The 26,991-nt window shown below is 45.4% G+C and overlaps 3 protein-coding genes across 4 annotated transcripts in view; 2 read left to right on the top strand and 1 right to left on the bottom strand.

The window, feature by feature from the left end:
- Positions 1–275: 275 nt before the first annotated feature.
- SUMO2 (small ubiquitin like modifier 2) lies at positions 276–3,789 on the top strand. Its single transcript, XM_072112440.1, has 4 exons — positions 276–435; positions 1,313–1,444; positions 2,335–2,406; positions 3,093–3,789. Exons 1-4 carry the CDS (start codon positions 415–417, stop codon positions 3,153–3,155), a joined length of 288 nt encoding a protein of 95 aa, XP_071968541.1. The 5' UTR covers positions 276–414; the 3' UTR covers positions 3,156–3,789.
- A 5,608-nt stretch (positions 3,790–9,397) lies between these two features.
- JPT1 (Jupiter microtubule associated homolog 1) overlaps positions 9,398–26,991 on the top strand; it is an 83,477-nt gene continuing 65,883 nt past the window's right edge. The window contains exons 1-5 of one of the 2 annotated variants that reach the window (XM_072112464.1): positions 9,398–9,552; positions 11,566–11,717; positions 12,255–12,334; positions 14,780–14,798; positions 14,888–15,217. In XM_072112464.1, coding sequence (XP_071968565.1) covers positions 9,497–9,552; positions 11,566–11,717; positions 12,255–12,334; positions 14,780–14,798; positions 14,888–15,000 — 420 coding nt within the window. In that variant the 5' untranslated portion in view covers positions 9,398–9,496 and the 3' untranslated portion in view covers positions 15,001–15,217. Of the gene's footprint in view, positions 9,553–11,565; positions 11,718–12,254; positions 12,335–14,779; positions 14,799–14,887; positions 15,218–26,991 lie in introns of those variants that run through there. The other variant, XM_072112465.1, reaches the window with a different exon arrangement.
- On the bottom strand, positions 18,827–21,660 carry ARMC7 (armadillo repeat containing 7). The gene is made up of 3 exons (XM_072112441.1): positions 21,512–21,660; positions 20,706–20,849; positions 18,827–19,758 (listed from the first exon to the last, which is right to left on the bottom strand). The coding sequence occupies exons 1-3, from the start codon at positions 21,594–21,596 to the stop codon at positions 19,421–19,423; spliced, it is 567 nt and encodes a 188-aa protein (XP_071968542.1). The 5' UTR covers positions 21,597–21,660; the 3' UTR covers positions 18,827–19,420.

Below are 26,991 nucleotides of genomic sequence, written 5' to 3' on the forward strand. Positions count from 1 at the left end.
TATTATTATTGAATTACACTTATATATTCCATTGTTAATTAAAAAGTTCAAAAATGCTGTATAAAACATGTATTGTGCAGTTAATGTATTTTTTTGTATTATTTGTCTCCCCTTTGTGTGAGTGAGGCGCACTGTATGGAGTATGAGCACACAGCACTGCACTCCACTGAGTGTAGGCCTGAGTGCACTCATTACATAAAACCCGCAGTCGGGCATGCGCAGTACCCCCACCACGTGGTGCGCAGCGCGGGATTCTGTGACGTGAGCCGTGGGCGGGGCGCAGGACCGGGGGCGCGCACGTCGTCACGCTGTGCCTCATATAGATTGTACGTGCGCTCTCCCGGCAGACGACCCGCGCGGGTTTAGGCTCTTTGTGAGGAGGAGACGCTACCGGATACCGGCAACATTCCCAGCATGGCGGACGATAAACCAAAGGTCAGGGCTTACTGGAGCTGGGAAGGGCGTGAAGAGGATGTGTGAGGGGGAGTGAGGCCTAAGGGTGATGGCGCCGGGGCAGGCAGGGAAGAGGCCTGGGGTGGAGGGAGTGCGGGAACACTGAGCGCCTCCATCGCTAACCAACATGGCTGCAGGAAGACCCAGAAACTCCATGACCAGCCAGCCCCTGCATGTGTAATACCCTCATCCCTCCTGTGCCTTGTGGTGGCGCTGCAGCAGCGATAAACCCGGTTATTGCATCAACTACAGCTGGTTTCCAGTTCTAATAACAATAGGATGGACTTTCCCTTTAAGAGCCAGTGCAGGGGCTTCATCCTCGGCTTATGTAGGTCTGTTTGCTTGTTAGAGCTATGTATTTGTGGGTAATACTTTTATAATAAGGTTTTTTTGAAGCCTTGGGGACTTGATTCTAAGTGCCCAGGAGGCGGGGCATGTTTTATCAGTGCACAGAACAATTCCTTGAGCTCTCCTCTCCCAGGAATGGCTTTATACTTGTATATAGGAGGGAGCTGGTGACTCTTGTAAAATAAGATCCGCCTCCTGGACTCTTGTGATAAATATTTATTTATACAGCGCACACAGATTGCCCAGAGCTTGCCAAATCCGTCTGGGGGCCCAGCGGGTACAAAGTAATCCAGATCTATAGCATCTGCCTGGCTCCTTTCACTTTGGTCCCTTATTAATATATAGGAGCAATAAAACAAACCTTTGCACTTGGTATATGAGAGCAGCCAGGGATCTGAGTCTTGTCCTCGTTGTGTGTAGACCTGAAGATACTTCAGCTGTGATCTTATAGGGAATGGTCTGACCTGGATCAGCAGAGATGTGACTCCTATGTGTCTTCTTGATGTTGCAGGAGAGCGTGAAAACCGAAAACAATGACCACATCAACCTGAAGGTAGCGGGTCAGGACGGCTCCGTCGTCCAGTTCAAGATAAAGAAGCATACACCACTCAACAAGCTCATGAAGGCTTATTGTGAACGACAGGTGAGTGTTCCCCCAATACCCGGGAACAGTCTTCCCTTGTCTCGGGTCAAGTTCTGCACACGCTGGAGATTTCCATTTATTTTGATATCATGCAAATTGACCTTCCTGTAGGTACATAAGGAAATAGTCCATGTACTGTTCATCTTAGCTCTACTATGTAATTCATACCGAGGGGTTGGTGTTCCCTGTACATGGAGTCTGACCAGATTCCCAAATCCACTGATCACCTCTCCATTTATTATATGTATATGGAGCTGATTGTTCACTTAGCAGCTAAATCCCCTGTCCTTCTTTACACCTCTCAGCCAACGGCTGGATAATATGTATTTGGGAGGGGGGGCTTAAAGGGGAAATCCAGGTTAACACTATAGCAACACATGCGTTTTGTAAACGCAAAATCTCCTCTTTTCGGCTGTTGTACTGCTTTTCAAAGCTCTCTGTGAATGCTCCCTTACAGATCAGCAGCAGATGCACACAATTAAATACGAACAGAACATTTTCACTGCAGCTCAGCTACCATTCTCATATATGGGAGCTGATCTGCAGTAACTTGGTCTGACCACTACGCATAAGAATGGAGCGGTCTGCTTCCTGTTCTATGTGTAATGAGGATGGCTGATCAGTGTTGTTGGGTGTCTAACCCCACATCCTTGTGATATTGAGGATATATTCTGTGGATGTTCATGATTTTAGCCGGAAAACTCCACCGATGAGGCTTATTAATTTTTTATTTTTTTTTTTAATTTTGCCAGGAAGACCCAAATAAAAGCAAGTTTTGGGGCATTCTGTTTTTATTACATATTCCCTTCATACGTTCAGGTTCTGTAAGGTTGGTTATTCTGCTTAATCATTTGCATGTGGTGACCCCTTTTTTTTTGTTTTTTTTTTAGGGATTGTCAATGAGGCAAATTAGATTCCGGTTTGATGGCCAACCGATTAATGAGACGGACACACCAGCACAGGTAAGTGGCTGCTACGGGGGTATATCCCGGGCAGATGCCACATTATTCCCTCCTATGGCAGCAGTGTACAGCGTCCAGCTCTATGACACAGTGGAAAGTGAAAGTGTTTTGTCACCTCCATAATTGAGACGCAGCACGTGGTCTGAGAAGTCCGTTATATTTGCTGATGCTGACATTTCTTTGAACAAATCAAAACATGTAATGGAATAGTAAGATTTCCCGGTTTCTCAAAAAATGGTGGAATAAAAACTTGTATTGGTTCCATTATGATCGATTTTACTATGAGACGTGATATTCCCCCTAATGGAACACTCCGCCCTGTATCTGCTTACCATGCGAGGGAAGTGACTGCAGTCTGGGGGGCTTGGCAGTCGCCCCCTGCATGTTGAGGGACCTGGATAGACTTGGCTAATCAGGAACTGATCTATCCAATTCTGCGCTTTGAGTAACCATACGCTCTGCATTGATAATATTGATTACAAAGTTGATCCTTTTTGGGCTTGAGTCCAGTGGGAGGTGCTAATCTGTGACTGGCTGCCTCTGTACAACATGGGTCATGGAGTAGGACCGCCTACTGGACTCCTAAGCCCAGAGGGAGAACAGACTCCACTAATACGGTCCAGCCCTGTTCTCACTAGCAATATATCTTATTTTGCTTCTAACCTTATTTATTTTTTTTTCTTTAGTTGGAAATGGAGGATGAAGATACAATTGACGTTTTCCAGCAGCAGACGGGAGGAAACTTCTAGAACAAGTTTTGCCCGGACCCTCACCCACTGCCTCCACTGTTCAGTTTCCTATGTTCACCATCATCCCCCATCCCTTTACTGTACATAAAAAAGGGTGGATGTGTGTGTTATTCTAGGGGTTAATTTTTCACTCCTGCCTCCCCCTCCCTTCCCCCTTTTTTTTTTCCTTTTTATCTTTCTGCTTAATGTCCTTTATGAATCTGGACCAAGTTTAATTTGAGATGGTGGCTGCTTTGCACGGTCTCCCGCCTCACTCTGACATCGCTACGCTCTCTACTTTTTATTCCAGTAAATTATTTTGCTTTAATTTTTTGTTAAATTTTGTTTTACAAGCCAGTAAACTGCTCAGATACAAGTGCAGGTGACCAAGGGGCGGCCGCACATGGCAACCCTGGCACCTATGGTGGTCAACAGGTTATAGAATAGTTATGGGAGCAAGCCCACCTCTCAATTGGTAATTTTTTTTTTTTCCTTTAATTTTTTTTTTATTATACATTACGATTTTATAACTTTTTGTATGTAGCTGTTACATGTAGCTGGGTGAATAGGAAAAAAAATGTAAAAAGCTGAAAAATCTTAGGTAGAAATTCCCTTCCGGCATCTCGTTGTTTAAATAAACCTGGTTTAAAAATAATTAAGTTTTTGTCTTATTTATCAATGAAATCTGAAGGGCCTTACACACGGCAGCGCGGAGGAGGGGGTGAGCGCTCCTCACCCTTCCACTCTCCATCGGAAACGGTGCTTCACAGCCATACTGCTAAAGAGCATGTCCTATCTATCCCCGTGTGTTTGGCACTGCTGCCGGGCGCCTATAGGAATGTATCTGATGTACAGTCCCACAAGTCTGAATGCCGCCTAAAATTAAAAAAAAAACTGCATCGCCCATGTTTCTTGAATCTGCAGCATTATATTCATCAGCTCTTCTTGGCAGAGGGTTAGATCTGTGGAGTAGTACAAAACGGAGCACAGCAGTGTGAGGACACTTCCCCCAAGTGCATCCATCCTGAAATCCAAATGCATTTTCAGTCCTGCTGCTAACCAGATACACACAGGCATGATTACATATCTATCACTGACTGCACAGAGCTCAGCGCTATGATGAGACTTTGCCAGTGCACTTTCACAAACTACAAGCCCTGAATATAATTACATATATCACAGTCCTGCTGCTACTACTAACATAGGTGTTATTGCATGTCTACAGGGACAATACATAACCCTAGCTGCGCAGCAGTGAGAGCACATGCCCGTAGTGCACTTTGAGAAACTACAAGCCCTGAATATGAATCCATACATCACAGTCCTGCTGCTACTAACACACAATGGTATGAGGACACTTCTCTACAGGGACCACAATGCATGGTCAGAACTGCTGACTGATTCCTTTGAGGAGGTTACATAGGGCGGTGCTAGGATTTGTTACTGATGCGCTCTAACCACAGCTCAGCCTATCCCCGGCTCTGTACCTGTCACTTATGTGCCTTCCTACATTCACCTGTTACACAACAATTTATCACACAATTTGAGTGCAGAATAAATGTGATTGTGTATTCTGGGTAACTACCTCAGTGAGGTCTCTGCTCGCTGTCTTGTAGTGTCTTGTAGTCTATGAGGGACGTCGCTGCCATCGGGGTATTTGGGAGCCTCCTCCAATTACTGATCCCTGGAGCCTCTGCTGCTTGTTTGTCTTCCTAATGTGAAGTCATATGTAATCTCCACAGATTACAGGGTCTGCATCCCTGCTGACATCTTACATAGTGCGTAATGCAAGCAATTGTGGACTGCCGGGACCCCCAGTGGTCTAGAGAATGGGGGGGCTACCTGTTCTCTGAAGATAGGGGGGTTGTCCAGATTATGTTGCTTCTGCCCAGTTCCATCCAAGGAATACACATTGTAATGGATATTATTGTGTGCCCCTCAAATCTGGTATTGATCACCAATCCTAAGGCCAGAGAGAGACACTACTGTATCGCCACTTAGATGCCACGGTCTCTAATAACCACGGCATTTAAAGGAAATCTACCATCATGATAAACCAGGGACATTACACCGTGACACTGGTAATGTCCTTATGTGTTATCCATGGCCTCCTTCCTTCTAAAATTATGCTGATGAGCCTGGATCTATCCGTGCTGTAACTTCACAGGCTGTTACACTCTCCCCCTGCTCCCTCAACACTTCTCCCTCCCCTGTGCAGTGCTGAGGGTGAGGCAGTGTAACTGCACGTGAAGACAGAGGGGTGCGGGGGATTGTTTCCTGGCTCATTAGCATAATTATAAAAGTTGATTTGAGGCCATGGATAACAAATATAAGAAGATTACCAGTCCCGGTGCCTGGATCTATGAGTAATGTCCCTGGTTTATCATGATGGATTCTGATTGGTAGATTTCCTCTAAGGGGGGGTTATACGGAGTACAATCCCTTTAAGGGCTGCTCAGAATATGGATGTGACCCGTAGACCCTGGAATGTAACGCTCATCTTCCTACATGCTCGCGTCTCATCCCATATTTTGTGCCGCCCCGTGTAGCACAGCTGCTGCCTCCCGTGGGTGCCAGTTATGCTGGGATGGGGGCAGCTGCTGTGGGCATCCTCACCTGTCACAGGGCAGAACCATCGGCATAGGGAGACGTCCTGTTACACTCACATCACTAAACATTCCATGTTCCACCTTCCTGTACAGATCATGGGGGACAGACACAACAGATGGAGGTCACAAGAGCTGACAATCAGTCTTAAATGACTATTGGGCAGGAGGAGACATTACTTACTGGTAGGTAAGTCGTCTATCCCGTGATGGGTGCACGTTCGGGGTGTCATCACAAATGACACGTCCCCTCTATACAGGAATATATCTGATCACTGGGGGGTCTCAGCTACTGGATCATTAGAACCTGGGTCAGAACCTCCCCATACAGTATGGAGCCTCATCCATCACTTTTAGGGATAAGGTTGTCCTAGAAGTCCCAGGGACAACAAAATCGGACATGTGCACTTAGCCAAACTTCAAGCATCTTTCCACGACCCTCTTGTTCCAATTGCCGAATGATTGGGTGAGGAGCTGCAGTAACACAGTTTGGCCACTACACCTAGAATGGCGCTGTTCTTTAGACTCTGGAATCAGCTGTGTGTGGGGGGGTATTCATTTGTTAAGGGACAGAGATTTGACAAAGATGCTACTGGTATTTAATTGTATCTGTGTCCTGAGGGTGTAGATACAATTGCAGGGAGCAAGGGGCTCCTTGTATCACTGTTCTCCAGTCATAGCTGATGGACAATATTACGTGTATGGTGGAGGTCGCAGTGTTTCGCCCCTGACCACCAGCGTGTTATCCCTAGTCAGTCTCAGACTGGCCCACCAGAGAATCGGAGAATCCTCCGGTGGGCCCCAGGTTCTAACACTCTATAATGGGCCCCAAATATCTTCATGATGTGAATGGAGTAATCACTGGATATTATGATCTATTTTATATAGAACGATTCCGATATGATAGATTATTAAATCTTTTTAATGATACATCCTACATGATTGAAGGGAGGGCCCTCAAGATCACCACCTCTGGTAGGCCCAACACATGCCAGTCCGACACTGTCCCTAGTCATAGGATAGCTTTATTACAATTACCGATCAGTTCAGCGATAATCGGGAATGGGGGCTCATAACTGCCCCGTGTACAAGGCCCTTCACCCTATATATTCACGTAATCAGGGCCGGATTATAGGGAGTGCTCACAGGGCGCGCGCCCCGGGGCCCCAACCACTTTACTCTAAGAGGGCCCCCACCGGCAATGGCCGGAAATCAGCTCGCAACTGTGAGCTGACTGAGTCTGGGAGTGATGGGCAATGGCATCGACACCGCGCCACACGAGCACCCGCCCCCAATCTGTGACTATCCAGGAAGCTGTGGGACTAGTGTGGCTACTAGGACTAGCAGTCAGTACTACTGTGACAGCTAGGCTAACACGGAAGTAGGAGAAAGTTTAGAATCTTAACGATAAGTTAGAATGGTAATGTGTATCACTTTCAATGGGGGCCCCCACCAGATTTTGCATGCAGGGGCCCCCACCTAGCATAATCCAGCCCTGATGGTAATATATAGTTCTCCAGACACAGAAATGTATCTCTAATGAATTACTGACTGCAGACAACTGTACAACAACCTGATCCCGAGCAGTGACTGCTGGAGCGCCCCCCGATGGTGCCCGTCACATATTTCATTGTCACATTAGGAAACCAGAGACTCCTGGTTAAAATAGTTCACATAACCCTGACCCCCACATGTTTGGTGAATGCAGATTATGTAGCAGCAGGACTGTGAAATATGGATTTATATTCCATGATTGTATTGGGGTTGTGTCCTCACACTGCTGTGTTCTGTCTTCTCCGCAGCCACTGTTAGGTATTGTTCCTGGATAAATGTATAATCATACCTGTGTGTGTGGTGTTAGTAGCAGCAGGACTGTGATATACGGGTTTATATTCCAGCATTGTAGTCTCCGGTGGGGGTGTCCTCACACTGTTTTGTTCTGGGTTCTCTGCAGCAAGTTTAAGGCATTGTCCCTAGATAGATGTATAATCATACCTTTGTGTATGATGTTAGTAAAAAGCAGGGCTGTGAAATATGGATTTATAATCCAGGATTGTAACCCCATGGGGACATGTTCTCACACTGCTGTGTTCTGTGCTCTCTGCAGACAGTTTTAGGTTTTGTCCCTGGATATATGTGTAATCCGACATTCCTGTATGGTATTAGGAGAATCAGTACTGTGAAATACGGATTTATATTCCAGGATTGTATACTCTTGGGGAGTGTCCTCACACTGCTGTGTCCTGTGCTCTTTGCAGCCTGTGTTTTGTCCCTGGATTTATGTTTAATCATACCTTTGTTTATGTTAAATCAGCAGGACTGTAAAAAAAAACTGCATTTATATTCCAGTATTGTAGCTGGACTTAGAGCACTGGGGTATGTCCTTACACTGCTGTAATTCTTTGACCCTGCCACAGAGGGTAGGATCTGTAATGAGAGGTATTACATGCCAGTTCTTCAAGTCCAGCTACAATCCTGGGATTTGTCTGCTAGGGATTTCCTGTTCCTGAGATAAATCCTTAGTCAGAGAAATTTTCATTTTTTTTTTAGAGTGTAAAAAAAAAGTCATTTTTAACCTCCGTTCTTGTTTGCTGGGGTCCCCTTTAAAGGGAACCTACCACCACAAATCTACCTATAAAGGTAGATTGGGTGGTAGGTGGATCAATGGGACGTGAGGATAGTCCTTTTAAGGGCTAATCCTCACATCCCCACACTTTTTTGTTAACTTTTATTAGACATATATTCAAATTTCCTTATGCGGCTACTCCACGCCCCGGTAGCCTCTTTTCTCCTCCTACTCACCCATCTTCGGCCCTCGTCCGGCGATCCTGCCGTCTGTGCAGAAGAGCAGGCCCGCGCCTGTGCGGTCACTGCTCCGAAACAGGCGCGGGCCTGCTCTTCTGCGCACCTACCTGTATAGGTAGATTTGTGGTGGTAGGTTCCCTTTAAGGCTGTGTTCACACTTGCAGAGACTCAGGTGGTGACCAATGGGTCCCTTGACTTATAGTTGGGTCCACTAGGTCTGTTATCTTAAAGGGATTGTCCATAGTTTAACTGATCCATTGTATTGAGCATCCAGGGGTGTATTTAGCCAAAGGTGTGGGTTGCCGACCCCCATTCTTGTAATTTGGGGGTGACCTCGACCAATCACAGTATTGTCCCCTATATTCAGGATTTAATGGTTAAACTTGGGTTCATCCCTTTAAATCAGGACACTATAAAGGTGTCAGATTTTATGCAAATATGGTAAGGACCATAAAATATCGCTCTTCTATCAGTCTGCAAAAACCGCACATGTGAACACTCCCCGAGCCTGGATGTCTCGCTTTGTTTACTGTGCGAGGGCCGAGCGTGCAGGTCCTGACCGCACTAGACGTCATGCGGTACCGCATTGCTCATGAACTAGTCTTCTCCAGACACCCCACCCTGCTCATCCCCCGCCCCGTGACCTCACACTCAGCAGCGCTCCCTCACAAAGAAAAACCAGGGTGTAGGGAATAGTGACCGACAGCCTCAACAGCCAATAGCAGAGCGGCGCTCACACCGGCATCTTCCCTGATTAGATGTTTTATGTCAGTGGGCGGATGTTGATGCCGGAGTGACGGCCTGAGCCGCCAATAGTGAGCGCCGCAGCCGATCGCATGCGGGGTAACGGTTCGAAGCGACCAATCCGGCGCGCACAGGGGCGTGGCCCCGTATATAAATGCGGTAACGTTTCGTTTTTGGCTGTCAGTAGTTATTCTACCGGCAGACGATATGACGACCACTTCCACCTTCCAAGGCCTGGACCCGGAGGCTCGTAAGAGTTCCAGGTAACGTCTCTTATATGATCCCGATTACTGGAGCACTACAAGTCCCAGCAGATCACTGCATCCTGGGTGTAATCCCTGCGGACTATCGAATTATAATCTTGTTTGTGTATAATCGCATTGACTTGTTATACCTTTCCTATGTGTTGGGGGGGCGGGGGGGGGGGAGGTGTATGTAGGTGTCTAGACTTATAAATTTAAAGGGATTGTCCATATGTTCTGTATGATGTGGATCTGCGTATAGGGAGGCAATGTTTAATTTTGGGATAAGGTGGCATCACAAACCTCGCTATATCTGGAAAAAGTTAGTGCCATGTGTGTTTTTTTTTCTCATGTATACAGGTAATAGCCCCCCCCCCCCAACATGTCAATGTATATCCACTGCCTATACATTAAATGGGGGTCACTGTGTGAACACGGCCCTGGGATACCAGTTTATACCCCCTCCTCCCATAGGGGTCCTATTGATCCTATCTATCCTGTCTGATTAGAAGATCCCTTTAAGTACAATGACTCCTATTGTTAGTTTCCCGTTACGGCTGATCTTCCCTCTGGGTGGGGTTCCCGTTGGGAATCTTGTGCCGCTGTCATCCAGGGTCTCGCTCGCTCCCTCCTCCCCTGTTGGAATGACTGGGCGATGACTATTCCGGCTCTGTCCCAGTTATGTAGGGAGAGGCGGCTCAGCTGCTGGATTCTTCTTCCCTCCCGGAGAAGATTTTAACAAAGGAAATTGTACGAGTGTCACGTGTCGTCCTCGGCAGCGTGGAGGGGCCCGGGCGATGCTGCCTCCCTGTTATATCAGGCGGCTGGTTTAGTCTGTGACGCTGTTCACACTGGCTGCAGATACAGCTGATGACCAAGCAATATCGGACGGCACCCGCCACCCCGGTCCATGACATGTAACCATGGCGATGGAGCCGCAGTGAGGCATCCGTGGTGGGGCTTGGTCACACAAGGCATTTAAAGGGAACCTTTTGGTAGGGTCGGGGCGAGTGAAGCTGGGGGTTAGTTCCAATACTAGGTATAAGCTTCTGATCCCTGGTATAAGCCTGAGGGGGTGTTGTTTGTTACTGTTGCAGTCTGTTAAAGGGATGAGTTGCAGATCACTGGGCGCTGTGTCCCTTTAAACAACGCGCCAGTGCACAAGGTGAAGAGGCCCCATAGAAATGAATGGAGAGTCCATCACATGTGAGTGCAGGACCCCCAGGGATCTGTTACTTGTCCTATACACTTGTATAGGGTCTGGTGGAGCAGCAGGGAGGGAAGTACTTGCTCCATCTAAGGCCTGAGCACCTGCTGTCAGTCCCCACAGGATAAGCCTGGACACCCCCTTTAAGGGAAAATCCATCATGATAAACCAGGAACATTACTCATAAATCCAGTAACTGGGACTGTGGTAATCCTTTTTTGGGCCATTTTAATCCTGCGTTTTCAGATGGTTAAAAAACGCATGCGTTTTTACGATCTAAAATCGCCACGTGTGCCACCACCCTTATATTTGTCATCCATGGCCTCCTTCCCCCTAAAACCAAATTTATGCTAATGAGCCTGAAGTGCTCCTGTGGTTAGTTAGCAAAGCCCCCCACTGTGCTGCAGCTTCACAAGTTGTTATACTGTGCTGTAACAGTCTGTGAAGCTACAACAGAGGGGCTCAGTTAATGCCACAAGAGCCCCTTGTGGCTTACTAGCCAAAGACTTTAGAAGGGAGGCCATGGATAATATAAGATTGGCACAGTCCAGGAGACCCCCCTCCCCCCCCCCCCCCCCCCCACTCAAGGCGCTCATGTCCCTTAGGGTGTGTTCACACTTGTCATATGTCAGACTTCTAATTGTATGTTTGAGCAGGATTCCTGCTGCATAGATGTGGTGCGATGTTCTGCGGATCTGCCCCACTTACAACTGGGAATTTAGAATTTGCAGAAAATCTTGTAGATTTTGACACTAAACCAGTTTAATAATCCTCAAAAATGTGTTATTTTTTTTCTAACATTTGCTCAAACCTATCTGTATTTCTAGGGTCCTGAGACCACCCGGAGGAGGGTCCAGCTTCTCTTTTGGTGTAGAGAAGTCACAGCAACAGCAGCCCGCCCGGCGACACAAGATGGCGTCTGACATATTTGGCATCCAAGACAATGACCCAGCGCCCGTGCCCTGCGTCCCAGAGCCAGGTAGAGCCCTCTTGTGTATGACCTGTAGGTGAAGCGGCAGTGATGTATGCAGCTCCTATCTGAATAATGTGATGGGGTGATTGTTATATTCCTGGCATTGTGGGTCGGAGTAGAAAATTCCACCTTGTTTTCCCAAACACAGGAGCAGAGACCGCAAGGAAAGAGGATTAAATGACATAAAGATACTTCTAATCCATATAGTTATGGAGGCAGGAACTGAGTGCTAAAGTCAAGCTCTCCCTATCCAGCCTCTATGGAGCACGGTGCACTGTTGATCCACACTCCCCTTTCAACATTGTCACTGGTGCGTGGATTGACCCCCCCCCCCCCCCCCATGTACCATGGGGGTGCCACAATCCAGTATTTGTTAAATCTATGAAAGCGGAGACATCGGTGTAGGTGGGGGAGCTGGACTTGGCTCTCCACCTCCATGACTTCAAGAAGCTAATTTCCATAGATATTAAAGGTTGTTACTCCAGTACTGTGTACAGCATATATTCCAGTTTCCATGTATGACAGATGTCCTCTCCCTTCCAGAGCCCCCAGAAAGTGCAGCGTGTGGGGATGATCCCTACACATGTGTGCCGGCCGAATACAGTGACGCTGCAGAACACACGGTGGGTGCAAATCCTATAAACTGATGTGTCGTGACTTGTCTTTAAACTGTAACTTGTTCGGTGATGGGTGTTTTAAAATATATATAATAATATAAATATATAATTTGATAAACATAGAACAATAAATGCCACTAATTAAAAAGACCAATATGTAGCACAGAGAAATATTGTTACAGGAATTATTTCACATTACCTGGCTCCCTGCCAGCAGCATGTGGTGAGTCCCAAGGGGGGGGTAGCTGCATGAGTGGCCCCTCCCAGGACTCTCCACATGCTGTGGGCATGGAGCCAGTTAATGTGAAATAAACTTGTATAAAGTACTGAAATGATTCAGCATTTTTAAAAATGGCATAGACTATTGTGACTGGTCACCAGCCAAAAATGACATTCCCGGTGACGGGTTAGCATTGAAGGCGGTTTTCAGTGAAGCTGTAGAAGATGGAAATAGGGAAATGGTGCTGGTGCTACTTTGTTGGGTCTGAGATGCTGATGGATACATGACCGCTGTAGCAGTAAATGCTTAGGGGGTGAGAACCATGACGTTATGGCTCGGGTGGAGGGGTCAGTATGGGGATGCAGGTGTCATGAGATCGGGGATATGGAGTGAGGATGAGCACCATGTGTGTACATGTCCCTGCATTGGTCACACTGGGGTTTTCCAGACTCTACATTGTTTGACCAGAACTTTAGTTAATGATAGAAGTGAGTGGATCTCTGTCCCAGTTGGATCCCTCATGCAATATCCTGAGCGTCTGATCAGAAGTGTAATAAATGGCACAATCCAGCAGTAATGTCTGACCTCTGGAGACTCCATCCTGTAATCTCCTACACACCCACATACATAACAAGCAATGTAGGTCACTGCTCCAGGATCTGACGCTGCACTTAACCTGTGATGTCATCAGGGTCAGAGGGAAGTGACTCATCGTGTGACCTGTACTTGTCACTTCCTATAATCCCAGTAATGTGGTGGTCAATGGACTTGTCTGCATATTTCAAGCCATAAATTATAATAGATTTAATTATGGATATAAAATCCCATGTATCCTTGGCCAATGTGAATAGGGATCCTGTATGGTGAGTCCATAGCCCCCATTACACCTGTGGTCATGCCTGCACCTCTATAGTGCACTGAAGCTTCAGGGTTGTATACTACAGCTGTGCTCTATCTACAGGCAATGTATCTTACTGATCAGGAATGTAATCATTGGGGGGTCTCATGGTGATGGACCTCTTGTCTATTTTCCTTTATGATCCCTCCTTGGCAATGGGGTCATGCCAGGCAATAGTGACCTTCCCAGATGGCAGGCTATTATCAAAATTGTAACCAGACCTTGTAGGGTTAAAGTACCCTAAAGGGTCTTCAATAATATTTTTTTTAAAATGTAAGTTTAAATCCCCCCCCCCCTTTCCCTAGATCACACTTCAAAAATAAGTAAAAATCATACACCTCTTGGGTATTGTCACCTCCCAAAATCCCGTTCTATCAAAATATCTAAAGAGTTAATCTCAACCCTGAACACGTAAACGGAAAATAGTGCCCAAATCGCCGCTTTTCCGTTTTTGATATTTGATATTTATTTGCAGTACGTGCTGGCGTTTTAATTTATAACACCATACACCAAAGTGAGAAAGTTATTGGCCTCACAATCTGGCACTTTTTTTTTTTTTTTTTTTTTGTACAAAATATTTAGTTTTTTTAAAATCTACTAAAACCAATATAAACTTGGTATTCCTGTGATTGTAGCGACTCAAGAATAAACAGGCGTCATTTGAAGCGCAAAATGAAAGCCGTAAAAATGGCCGACAAGAAAATGTGTTTTTTTTCCCCTCCCCAGGATGAAGGGCTGAAAAAAGGTTTTTTGTCATTAACTATTTAGGGGATAAATAACATATTGTAGGGGTCTCAGCTGTTGAACCCCCCCCCCCCCCTCCCCCATTTGTCAGGATTGGAGATACAAGTTCTGGATCAGTGTATGATGTGGCTGAAACCCAAAGTTTATGGAAATTCTGCTCCGTTAATTGGCTGGACCAAAGCAGACACTTGAAGAAGCAACGGGGGGTGGGGGGGGGGTCTCAGCTGTTGGACCCCAAGTTCCTATTAATGACCCCCCCTTCCCGGTCTATACACATGACAGGAAGTGGGGAGGGAGCTGCATGAGCTTGGAGGAGAATGAGTCTGCAGCTGTCCCTCCCAGGACTCTCCACATGCTGCTGGCAGGGAGCCAGGTAATGTGAACTAAACTTGTATAAACTACTGACAAGTTTCAGAATGAGTCATTTGCAAAATCTGCATAGCAAAGGAACCTGTCACCAGCTAAAAAAATGATATTCCTGGTGACTGGTTCCCTTCGTGAGCTGCTGGGATACTTGTCTCCTGTAGGACATGTCTGCATCATATGGAATCTTCTTAAACATCTAACTTGTGATTGTGTTCTCTTTCAGGGAGAAGCAGAAGTACCCGGTAAGTGTAATATTCCATTATTATCCTACACTTTGTCCATTCAAGTTTCCCCATTATTACAGAATATTAATCGGTCTCATCTCTTGTAGAAATGGAGCCGGCAAAAGAGGCGTCTGGAGAACCCGCACAGCCGGCTGCCCCCGCAGCGGTACCCAGCAGAAGAAACCCTCCCGGAGGGAAGTCCAGTCTGGTCCTGGGCTGAATCCTCTCCGCACCTTCCCCATGGATGACTGTACATCTCCTCCTCTCGGTTTAAGCACTTTTTGTTTTGTCCTGACTTTTGTACAAATGGTTGTGTATCCCCCCCATCTGCCTGGAACTACTGGAAGAGGCATGGATGTTTCTATGAGTCTCTAGTAGCAACATTTTATTAATGTTTCTCATAATAAAGAATATTTAAATGTTTTTCTCATCTTTAATCTGGTGTCAGAAATTTCTTTAACATTACTTGAATCAGAAGTTGGTTATGGTACAGCAAATTATCTTTAACCATGTTGTTGGTAAGGAAGTATGAGCTACATTATGGATTCTAGGAGCTGTAATTTTGGATCCCTGCCACCTAGATTCTCCCCTCTATTGGGGAGACTGGATCCCGAATGACGGAGAAGGATAGTAAATATCTCTCTGTAGCTACTTTTTGGAAAGGGATACCACTCTACTGCCCAGATCAGAGAGAACACTTCCTCTTAAAGGAAGAACACATAGTAAATTATGATTTTGACAGGATAGGAGCTTCCTGTGTTAGAACTTGCCACACTAGCGGATTACAACCAAATATGCTTTAGCATTTTTGGAGGTGTAAATTCTTGTGGTATATGTATAACAGATCAAAATTGGAGAACACTCAATTTTCTAAATGTTAGGTCATTGTGTCTCCTATGTGAATATTTCTTGATAAAATGGCATATTAACCCCTGCCCACATGTGACTTGGTTGTAGCTCACATGCTCCCTGCAGGTGTATGGAGGGGGCTTAAAGGGGTTTTCCCACAAAAACAAGTTAGGTCCTAACTTGCTGATCAGTGGGGGTCTCTGTGCTTAGCCCCCTGCAGATCATGAAAACAAGGTCTGACAGATCCATCATGCGTGGTTGGAGCAGACATCTCCATCAGCTCAGAAATGAATGGAGGTGAAGTGCAGTGTTCAGCAATTTCCTTCAGCTCAGAGATAAATGGAGTAGAAAGCTCGTGTGGTTGTCTGCTCCATCAATCTGATCTGTCGGACCCCTCATTTTTATGATCTGTGGGGGTCCAAGCATGGAGAGCCCCCCCACACACTAATCAGAAATCCAGCGGATAGGGCCTAACTTGCCTTTGTGGGGAAACACCTTAAAGGGCTGAGCCCTCTATACAAGGTGGGTGTTTACTGCATATTCCAGCAAATGCCCATAGGTTATACCCATGATTGGGGCTACCCTTTGATCTCCATCTTAGGCACAGTCATCTTGGCTAAGATTGTTCCCTGTGATGTTATTGGGGGGGCTGAGTATATGTTGCCATGACATCCTCAGGTCTCTAAGACCTGAGACTAACAAATGGTCAGAAAACAATGTGGCTTATTTGTAATCGGTAAAATCTTCTACTGCCATACTGTAGTATATGGTAGCATAGGACCTAAAAAATTAAAATTTTCTGAACTGATATAAAAATAGGAAAAATCCTGAACATGTTGGGTATCGCTGCTTCCCAAAATATAGTTTGTTTAACCCTGTAACAGAAAATGGTGCCCAAATGTCAAACGAGCTGCACAGTCTGCAAAATGGTAGCAACCAAAATAATCTCACAAATTACACCTCGCATTACTCCATACACTGATGTATGAAAGTATTTAGCAGTAACAAACCCTCGTGCTACTCTATACACAGAAAAATTAATATAGGGAGTGAAAATAAAAATGCAAAATCAAAAAAAGTACTCTGCAGGAATGAGTTTATGCATCCAAATGTGGATGTATTAAAAAAAAAAAAGTTCACTTGGTGCTAGATTAAACAGGTGGGGGAGTTGGATACCTGTTCTGCTCATTGTAACAGGCTGTGAATCTGCTTGGGGGCTCTGGAAACACTCACATGAGCCTCTTAGACTCATTAGCATCATTTTAAAAGTTTATACAGGCAGTCCCCTACTTAAGGACACCCGACTTACAGACAACCCATAGTTACAGACGGACCCCACTGCCCACTGTGACCTCTGGTGAAGTCTATGGATGTTACTATAGTCCCAGGCTTCAATGATCAGCTGTAAGGAGTCTGTAATGAAGCTTTATTGATAATCCTTGGTCCAATTACAGCAAAAATTTTGAAACTACAATTGTCACTGGGGCAAAAGAAAAAAAATTTGTCTAGAACTTCAATTATAAAATATACAGTTTCGACTTACATACAAATTCAACTTAAGAACAAACCTCCGGACCCTATCTTGTATGTAACCCGGGGACTGCCTGTACTGGAAGGAGACCATGGATAACCCATATAAGATCCCACAGTCATGGAGTCTGGATCTATGAGTAATGTCCCTGGTTTATCATGAGTTTGATGATAGATTAAGAAAAATACAAATTGCTCGGGTGTCTGCTTTCCAAAAAAAATAAATGTGCAGGTTTTGTGGTGTCTTTAGTTTTTAATTCCTATATTTTGCAGGTTGTGACAGTCTTGAAATTTTGATGACCCAATTCTGTAGCACATAGAACCACAAGTCTGATGCAATTTGAATAAAAATGTTATTCTTTGTCATATTAACCCCTTAAGGACGGAGGGTTTTTCGCCTCATTTCTCGCTCTCCAACTTCAAAAATCCATAACTTTTTCATTTTTCCGTGTACAGACCTGTGTGAGGGCTTATTTTGTGCGTAACAAATTTTACTTTCCCGTAATGTTATTTATTTTAACATGCCGTGTACTGCGAAGCTGAAAAAAAATTCCAAATGTGGAAAAATTGAAAAAAAACCGCACGTGCGTCACGTTCTTGTGGGCTCAGTTTTTACGACTTTCACTCTTCGCTCCAAATAACACACCTACTTTATTCTTTGGTTCGGTGCGATCGCGGTGATACCAAATTTATATAGGTTTTATTGTGTTTTAATACATTTTCAAAAATTAAACGAATGTGTACAAAAAAGAAAAAAAATTTTTTGCCATCTTCTGACGCTAATAACTTTTTCATACTTTGGCGCACGGAAATGTGTGAGGGGTCATTTTGAGGTCTGTGCGACATTTTGATCATTTTTTATGTTATGTAAAAAGGTGTAAAAGTCGCATTTCGGACATTTGGGCGCCATTTCCCGCCTCGGAGGTCACCGCCGGCCGTAACCGTTTTTATATTTTGATAGATCGGGCATTTTGGGACGCGGCGATACCTAATATGTCTGTGATTTTTACTGTTTGTTATGTTTTGAACTTTTAATATTTTATTAATTTTTTTTATTTTTTAAACTTTTTTTTTTCTTTTTTTTTTCACTATCTTTTAGACCATCTAGGGTACATTAACCCTAGATGGTCAGATCGCTGCTACCATATACTGCAATACTTCTGTATTGCAATATATGGCATTTTTGCAGCACATTCATTACAATGAGCCACTGGCTCATTGTAACGAATATGCAGCTGCCAGATAGCCTCGTGTCAAAAGAAGACACGAGGCTACCATGGCAACCGATCGCCGCCCCCCGATGACGTTCGGGGGCGTGGCGATCGAAAAAAAGATGGCGGCGCCAGCACCGACCGCGGTTATTAGCGGTGGGGGTTTTGTGCAAAATGCAAAAACCCCCACCTCTGTATGAAGAGGACTCAGCCCGTGAGCCCTCTTCATACATCCCTTATACCTCTGCGCCGTAGAGCTACGGCGCAGAGCGTTAAGGGGTTAAAGATATCTGAAGTGACCCTTCTGCTGCAACCTCTAAGCTTGACTCCTCTCAGGTAAAAATATGACTCTTCTCTGCTCATTCTCACATGACTTGTAAATAGTTTTTTTTAAAATAGGTAGACAGTGAGATTTCAAGTAAGAGAATTGTATAAAGGACATTTCATAATAGAATATAGCAGAGTCTCTTTAATATCTGCAATATAAGAAAAATTCATGTTAATAAAAAAAAAAAAACTCACATTAACTTTATTTCAACACCCTGACACTGGCAGGATTCGCTGTTCTTTAAGCTTCCTATGCCCTTGTTTTTAAGAAAAAAAATCTTTAAAAAATTATGCAAATGATCAGCACCTATGGAACCCAAGCCCCTTAGGCTCATTCGAATAATTTTAATAGCCTTTAAAAAAAAAAAAAAAAAACCAAACAGGACATAAGAAGCTAAAAGAAGAGCAGATCCTGCCAGAGTTGGTACACACCAGTATGTCAGTGTGCTGGGTTTACAATCCTTCATCCTGGTCGTAGATCCTTTAAGCAGATTATTTCAAAAAGACATCTGTCCCCACCCAAAAGTCTCAAAAATCACAAATCAAGTTTCCCATGTGATGGTTCATAGAACTCTGTGTAATGAGAGAGCGAAAGCAGAGGATGAGTATTGCACTTGGGGCCCCCGTACTGTAGGCCCCTATGACAAGGCCGGTTATCCACCGCCCCTTTAGGAGTAGTATAATTAGATGTGCAGTACTAGGCAGATGTGTTCATAGTCCAGGTCAGTCTTCGGGGAGGGGTATCCCCAGGGCCGTGTGCTGCTCCACACTCCGCGCCTCCCGCACTTGTTCTTCCGTACAATAATCCTCCAGGAAGACGTTGGCCAGATTACTGAGTCTCCGATTGGTGGAGAGAGAGAACCTGAGCATACACTCCACCACCGGCCGCGTGCTGATGTCCGCCTGAGAGGCGCCCGTGCTCAGGTACATGAGGGCGGTGATAGCCGAGAGGACCGTCTCTTCCCGCCGGCTGGACAGGCAATTGATGACGAGACTCGGACCCCCAGAGGCCAATATGTGACTCTTACAGGCTTTATCCAGAGACAGATTACAGAGACCTCCTGGAAGAGAGAGAGAGAGGAGATTATAGTCTGAGACTTCCACAGCAGAATATAGAAGTGAGTGCTGCGTGCAGAACCTCCGCTGTATCCTATCAGAATGCCTCCTGCTTGTAAGAGCCGACAGCGAGAACCAAATCACAAGGAGGAAGGGAAAACAGGAGACAATGAAGCCGCCTGTGGGGTTGTGTCTCAGTCTCCTCATGGATTCTCCCTCCCTCCCCTGCCTGCTCAAAGGACATAGCAGGAAGAGACTGAGACACAGCTGCCCTCCGCTATTTCTTAAATCTGCAGTACCAGAGCTTTACAGACTGTTACACTGTGCAGGAGCACGCCACCCCACTCCAACTGTGTGTTGTAATTTCCTGTTCTGCGTGTATAGGGGAGACAGTGTAACAGCCGGTGAAGCAGGAGGAACTTCTGACACATTAGCATAATAATAAAAGTTGATTCTAGAAGGAAGGAGACCATGGATAACTAATATAAGAAGATACCACAGTCACAGTGCCTGGATCTATGAGTAATGTCCCTGGTTTATCAGGATGGATTTTGATGGTAGATTTCCCTTAAAGGGGTTTTCCCACTTACAAAAGTTAGGCCCTATGCACAGGATAAGGCCTAACTTGCTGAGACCCCCCCAGATCTCAAAAACGAGGGGTCAGACAGAGCCGTCTGCTCCAGTAGTCTGACGGAGCGACTAGGGGTCCGACGGAGGACCATCGTTTTCAAGATCTGTCGGGGTCTCAGCACTGAGACCCCCACTGATCAGCAAGTTAGGCCCTATCCACGGGATAACTTTTGTCCGTGGGAAAACCCCTTTAACAGGATTATCCAGAGACATGTGATAGACATGGACTCTCTCATAACGCATCTAGCTCCCTGTCACAGCGCCCCTCTCAGCCATAGGCCGTGTCCGGTATTACAGCTCAGCCGCACTCCGCTATGCATACCGATTCCAAACTCCACCAGAGTTTCATTATCTTCCGTCAGCATATCCAGGAAGAGGTCTGGGACCTGCAGTTGTCGGAGGTAAGAGAAGTTCTTTGGGTCGTACGAGAAGTTGGCCAGGTTCGCTAGGACCTGTTCTTTGGCATCTAAAAAAAAAAAAATTAAATAAAAACTCTATAAAGAGCCAGCAATCAGACACAGACGGCCAAATGTGATAACGTAGAAACATATTCCACCTTAAAGAGGTTTTCTTAAAGGGGCGCTCTCAGTTTTCGAAGCTTCTGCTTCCATCCAGGCGCTGAATTGAGGATCTCTGAACTGAGATGAATGGACCCAATGGTCAGGACCACTGACAGGTCCACTCATCTCCGTCTCTGGGCTGTTTTATCAGTTTATTACCCCAATTACTTTCCTCTTTTTGGCCTCTAGTCAGCAGGATTATTGATTTTGGAGACATTTTGACCCCTTACAGGTGTTGTAACATCTTTTTCGCTGACCACATAAAAGAGGATAAGTGTCTAAACACTGGAACCTCCACTGATCATGAGATCGGGGCCCTGAAAGCCAGAGTCACCTCTATAAATCTGCTATAGAGACATCAACTAGTGTACTAGACCCCAATTTCTATGATTAGTAGTAATTTCAAAGTCCCACTAATACTGTGAGATGCAATTAAGCCGAAAACCGGGTGTAATCCCTTTAACATAATGTGATCAGAGCCCTAGTTGACAATGCGTTATTGACTGTAACGTGACTGTAGCCGCACTTCATCCGTATACGCAGGGACACTATGGTCCTGACCAGTCACCTGCGCTGTCCGTGTCCTGGAACTCGGTGACCAGAGCCTGCAGGTACTGGAAGCGATCTGCGCCTGCGCACTGGCCGCCGCTCATCTTCTCCCTGCGGCGGCCGCGAGCACCGACCGGGAAGCAGCGGACTCAGCGGAAGTGACGTCAAGGTGAGGGCGGAAGTTCCCTCCGCTCCGCTTCGCGCCCACATTTTATAGCAATATTATATATTACAATAATTAGAGTATAATAATAATGCTGAGCGCCATACTTTTGTTATGTGTATTCTTAGCCTAAGTTTTACACTCGCTTTAAACGGCTGCTGGTGACCATGGTGGCCACTAGGTGGCGCAGTGAAACCACATTGCTCCCATGTGATGACTGTGGTGCTTTATAATCCACTTTAAGCCTTTACTTCTGTCATATAGTTAACCCTCCGCTTTCTGAAATACATGTGCGAGGGCTTGTTTTTTGCAGGTGGGCTTTCATTTTAAAGGGGTATTCCGTTTTTTTATCTTTTGTTGATTGCATACGCTTAGTAGACATAATCAATATCATCGGCTTGTTGTCGTTTTAACACTATATCAGTGCTGTCCAGTATTGGGGCATTATGTCACAAGACCTGCTTGCTGCTCATTCACATTAGAATGAATAGTATTTGCAATACTAAGCACGACCACTATAAAATGCACGACGCTGTGCTTGAAAGGAAGTTAAGAGATCATCCAAACATGTCTCTTTCTATAAAGAAGTGATCGTTGAGCGACAGCGTCCATAGGACAGTCTTACTGTTAGTTTGCCTTCATACATAAAGCAGGGAGCAGACACTGGAGATGCATAATCATAGATTATTCATATATATGTTATCAGCGGCATAGCAATACAGGTCGCAGTGGTGGCTGGGCCCATAATGGGGCCCAGGTGGGGTGTCAATCTGCTCTTTGATCTCCTTTGATTTATGAATGGCAATTTAAGCATCATAAATTCTTCAACCTTACTTGTTGCCTTGTTACAAAAGATATATTACAGGCAGTCTCCAGGTTACGTACAAGATAGGCTCTGTAGGTTTGTTCTTAAGTTGAGTTTGTATGTAAGTCGGAACTGTATATTTTATCATTGTAACCCCAGCAAAAAAATTTTTGGTCTCTGTGACAATTGGATTTTAAAAATGTTGGATTGTCATAAGAACCAGGATTAACACTAAAGCTTCATTACAGACGCCTGTGATAACTGTTACAGCTGTTTATTGTAGCCTAGTGCTAAAGTACAGTAAATTACCAACATCCAGAGGTCTGTTTGTAACTAGGGGTCGTATGTAAGTCGGGTGTTCTTAAGTAGGGGACCGTCTGTATTGATATGTTGTTTCCAAAATACATATATCTTATGAAGTCTATCCCCCAAATGTATGACACCAATGGGTCATATAAGCTGCTGAAAGGGCACGAGGATAGTTGGGGGCCCCTAGTTATACTTTGTGCCGGGGCCTGCGCGTCTTTAGTTATGTCCCTGAGTGGGATCATTGTCCGCTGCCGCTACCTCTTTTGCAATATTGAGGTTTCCAGCCAATCACCTTTCCTTGATATTGCCAAAACATTCCTCCTCTGCTGTCAAGCTGCCAACATATGGCATATTAATTAACATAGTTATCAAGGCAACCAGTGCCAAGTAGGAGACAATACAAATAACAATCGCAATATTTAGGGTGGACCTGTTTAACCACTCTTACAGGGTTAACTCCTTGTAACAAATATGTACTGTCTCTGCTGTGACTATTTCTACTCCAGGGAACAGCTACTCCACCTTAAGAAAATATCTGCACCCATGTGTCTGTGTGTGGGTGGAGTAATCAGGGCTCTCACTGTCAATCACGGTGTGTGGGCGGAGTAATCAGGACTCTCACTGTCAATCACGGTGTGTGGGCAGAGTAATCAGGGCTCTCACTGTCAATCACTGTGTGTGGGCGGGGTAATCAGGACTCTCACTGTCAATCACTGTGTGTGGGTGGGGTAATCAGGAGTCTCACTGTCAATCACTGTGTGTGGGTGGGGTAATCAGGACTCTCACTGTCAATCACGGTGTGTGGGCAGAGTAATCAGGGCTCTCACTGTCAATCACTGTGTGTGGGCGGGGTAATCAGGACTCTCACTGTCATTCACTATGTGTGGGCGGAGTAATCAGGACTCTCACTGTCAATCACTGTGTGTGGGCGGGGTAATCAGGACTCTCATTGTCAATCATTGTCTGTAGGCGGGGTAATCAGGACTCTCCCTGCCAATCACTGTCTGTGGGCGGGGTAATCAGGACTCTCCCTGTCAATCACTGTCTGTAGGCGGGGTAATCAGGACTCTCCCTGTCAATCACTGTGTGTGGGCGGGGTAATCAGGACTCTCCCTGTCTCTCTTTGGAGTCCTGGGAGGATCTACTACACCCTTATAACACATCTGCAAACCTCTGTATATATTCCTCCATCAATAGTTACACTTTGGGCAATTGCTGACGGTGTTTTTACTGTCACGTTAAAATGAATGTTTTGGGTTTTTATTTTAGGTAGGCAGCACATCACCCTGTGTATCCATGGCTGGAAATTCTTTCAGTAGTTATTCCTCTCCCTTCCTTATGGCCTGTGTACAAAAAAACAATGCAGAAGAGAAACAGCCACCATAATCATTGCTCATCCTCATGTGTGAACTTACAGTAGATTTCCCCTTTAATGTCTCTCTCTAGTATTGACTTAATGTGATAAAATAAGTGGTGTAAGGAGCGGCTGTAGTTTGCACAGTACTATTGCTGTCTATGTCCTTGGTTATGTCTTTGGGGACGTGTTATCCCCTGGGTGTCACTGTTTCCACATCATTACATAAGCAAACTGGTTTCTGCCACTCAATTCCGCCCAGCACAGTAGCCTGGTATTCCTGGCATCAGGTATGATTAACCCTTCCTGCTTACCCTGCTGGTCTAAAGGATCAGGGACTCCTGAGGCTCAGTTACTGTAGGATAACCTATACTGGGGGTGACTTCAAGAACTGGGAGGTGATGCTATGAGTTGTCACAATCATAGTTTATATTGGAAGTCAGAATTTTGGATTTTCGGTTTAGCAACATGTACATTTTTTTGCTGTTGATTCCACTGCAAAATCCACAGGAATATCTGCAGTAAATCCCAATGTCTCTCCTGGATGTTGAAGCAGTCCGGTCCCCTATATATCTAGGAGGCATTAGAGTGTATATCAGAGGTACAATATATATTTGTAAATCTCTGATATCAACATGAAAATTTGAAAAATTAGCCTGAGGGGCTCCAGGCTCTATTGAGAGATATGGAGCCCCTTAGGCTAATTTGCATAATTTTTAAATTATTTTTTTAAATAACAGGACACGAGAAGCTAAAATAAGAGAAGATCCTGCCAGAGGGGACACACACCATTAGTCAGTGGGCTTGCTTTACAATCCTTCATCCTGGTGGTAGATGTCCTTAAAGTAGAGGACCACATGTACTTGCTATGAATGGCACCAGTGCTTAAAGGGGACCTACCACCACGATTCTACCTATAAAGGTAGAACGGGTGGTAGGTGGATGAATGGGACGTAAGGATAGCCCTTTTTGGGCCTAATCCTTACGTCCCGGCTATCCTTTTGTAAACTTTAATCAGTTGATATGTTAATTTAATTAAGCGGCTACTGGGGCGTGGAGTAGCCGGACATGAGGCTACTAGTCGCGGCTACTCCACGCCCCAGTAGCCTTGTTCCTCCGCCTACCATGTAATCTTCGGCGCGCAGCACCTCGTAGCTGCGCGCCCTCGTCCGAGCACCCGGCGTCTGCGCATGCGCAGTAGCGCCGGCCTCGGAGCTACGGCCGCGCACCCGTAGGCCTGCGCATGCGCAGACGGCAGGATATTCGCACGAGGGCGAAGATTACCCGGTAGGCGGAGGAACAAGGCTACTGGGGCGTGGAGTAGCCGCGACTAGTAGCCTCATGTCCGGCTACTTCACGCCCCAGTAGCCGATTAATTAAATTAACATATCAACTGATTAAAGTTTACAAAAGGATAGCCGGGACGTAAGGCTTAGCCCAAAAAGGGCTATCCTTACGTCCCATTCATCCACCTACCACCCGTTCTACCTTTATAGGTAGAATCGTGGTGGTAGGTCCCCTTTAAGGAAAGTCTGTGGGAGAGTTGTATATTTATTACACGGCGAAGAGATGGACAAAGGAAAGATTGTGAGTCATTGGCACAGTCAATAAATATTCTGTATTCACTGGCAGAAACAAGTGGTGCAATACCTGACACCCTGTTATATAAGAGATGAAACTGATACGTACCTTACCCCGCAGAGCGTACAATCCTCTTTTGGTCTGTTGTGTAAGGGCGCGTTCACATTGTGCATATAGGAAAGCTCCTGATTGAGGTCAGTGAGATCTAGTGGACACATAAGACAATAGGCACCGTATAAGCCAATGTTGCCCTTGGTCCAGAGTGTGACTGCACCCTCTGTACCCCCTTAAAGGGGTTGGCCACTTTACCTCATGTTTTCTGTAATGTGTGTGTAGGTTTGAGGGGCAGGATATGAGGAAAGCTACCAATATACATCTAGTAATATTTTCGCTCTGCTTTATTGGTATATGAAGTATGTATATATATATATATATATATATATATATATATATATATATATATTTATATATTATATTGATATATACACTCAGCGGCCAATTTATTAGGTACACTTAATTTCTAATCAGCCAATCAAATGGCTGCAACTCAGTGCATTTAGGCATGTAGACATGGTCAAGACAATCTCCTGCAGTTCTCCCGAGCATCAGTATGGGGAAGAAAGGTGATTTGAGGCCTTTGAACGTGGCATGGTTGTTGGTGCCAGAAGGGCTGGTCTGAGTATTTCAGAAACTGCTGATCTACTGGGATTTTCACGCACAACCATCTCTAGGGTTTACAGAGAATGGTCCGAAAAAGAAAAACATCCAGTGAGCGGCAGTTCTGTGGGCGGAAATGCCTTGTTGATGCCAGAGGTCAGAGGAGAATGGGCAGGCTGGTTCGAGCTGATAGAAAGGCAACAGTGACTCAAATCACCACCCGTTACAACCAAGGTAGGCAGAAGAGCATCTCTGAACGAACAGTACGTCGAACTTTGAGGCAGATGGGCTACAGCAGCAGAAGACCACACCGGGTGCCACTCCTTTCAGCTAAGAACAGGAAACTGAGGCTACAATTTGCACAAGCTCATCGAAATTGGACAGTTGAAGATTGGAAAAACGTTGCCTGGTCTGATGAGTCCCGATCTCTGCTGCGACATTCGGATGGTAGGGTCAGAATTTGGCGTCAACAACATGAAAGCATGGATCCATCCTGCCTTGTATCAACGGTTCAGGCTGGTGGTGGTGGTGTCATGGTGTGGGGAATATTTTCTTGGCACTCTTTGGGCCCCTTGGTACAACGCCACAGCCTACCTGAGTATTGTTGCTGACCATGTCCATCTCTTTATG

This window comes from Engystomops pustulosus, chromosome 6, assembly GCF_040894005.1.
Source record: "Engystomops pustulosus chromosome 6, aEngPut4.maternal, whole genome shotgun sequence".
Lineage (NCBI taxonomy): Eukaryota > Metazoa > Chordata > Amphibia > Anura > Leptodactylidae > Engystomops > Engystomops pustulosus.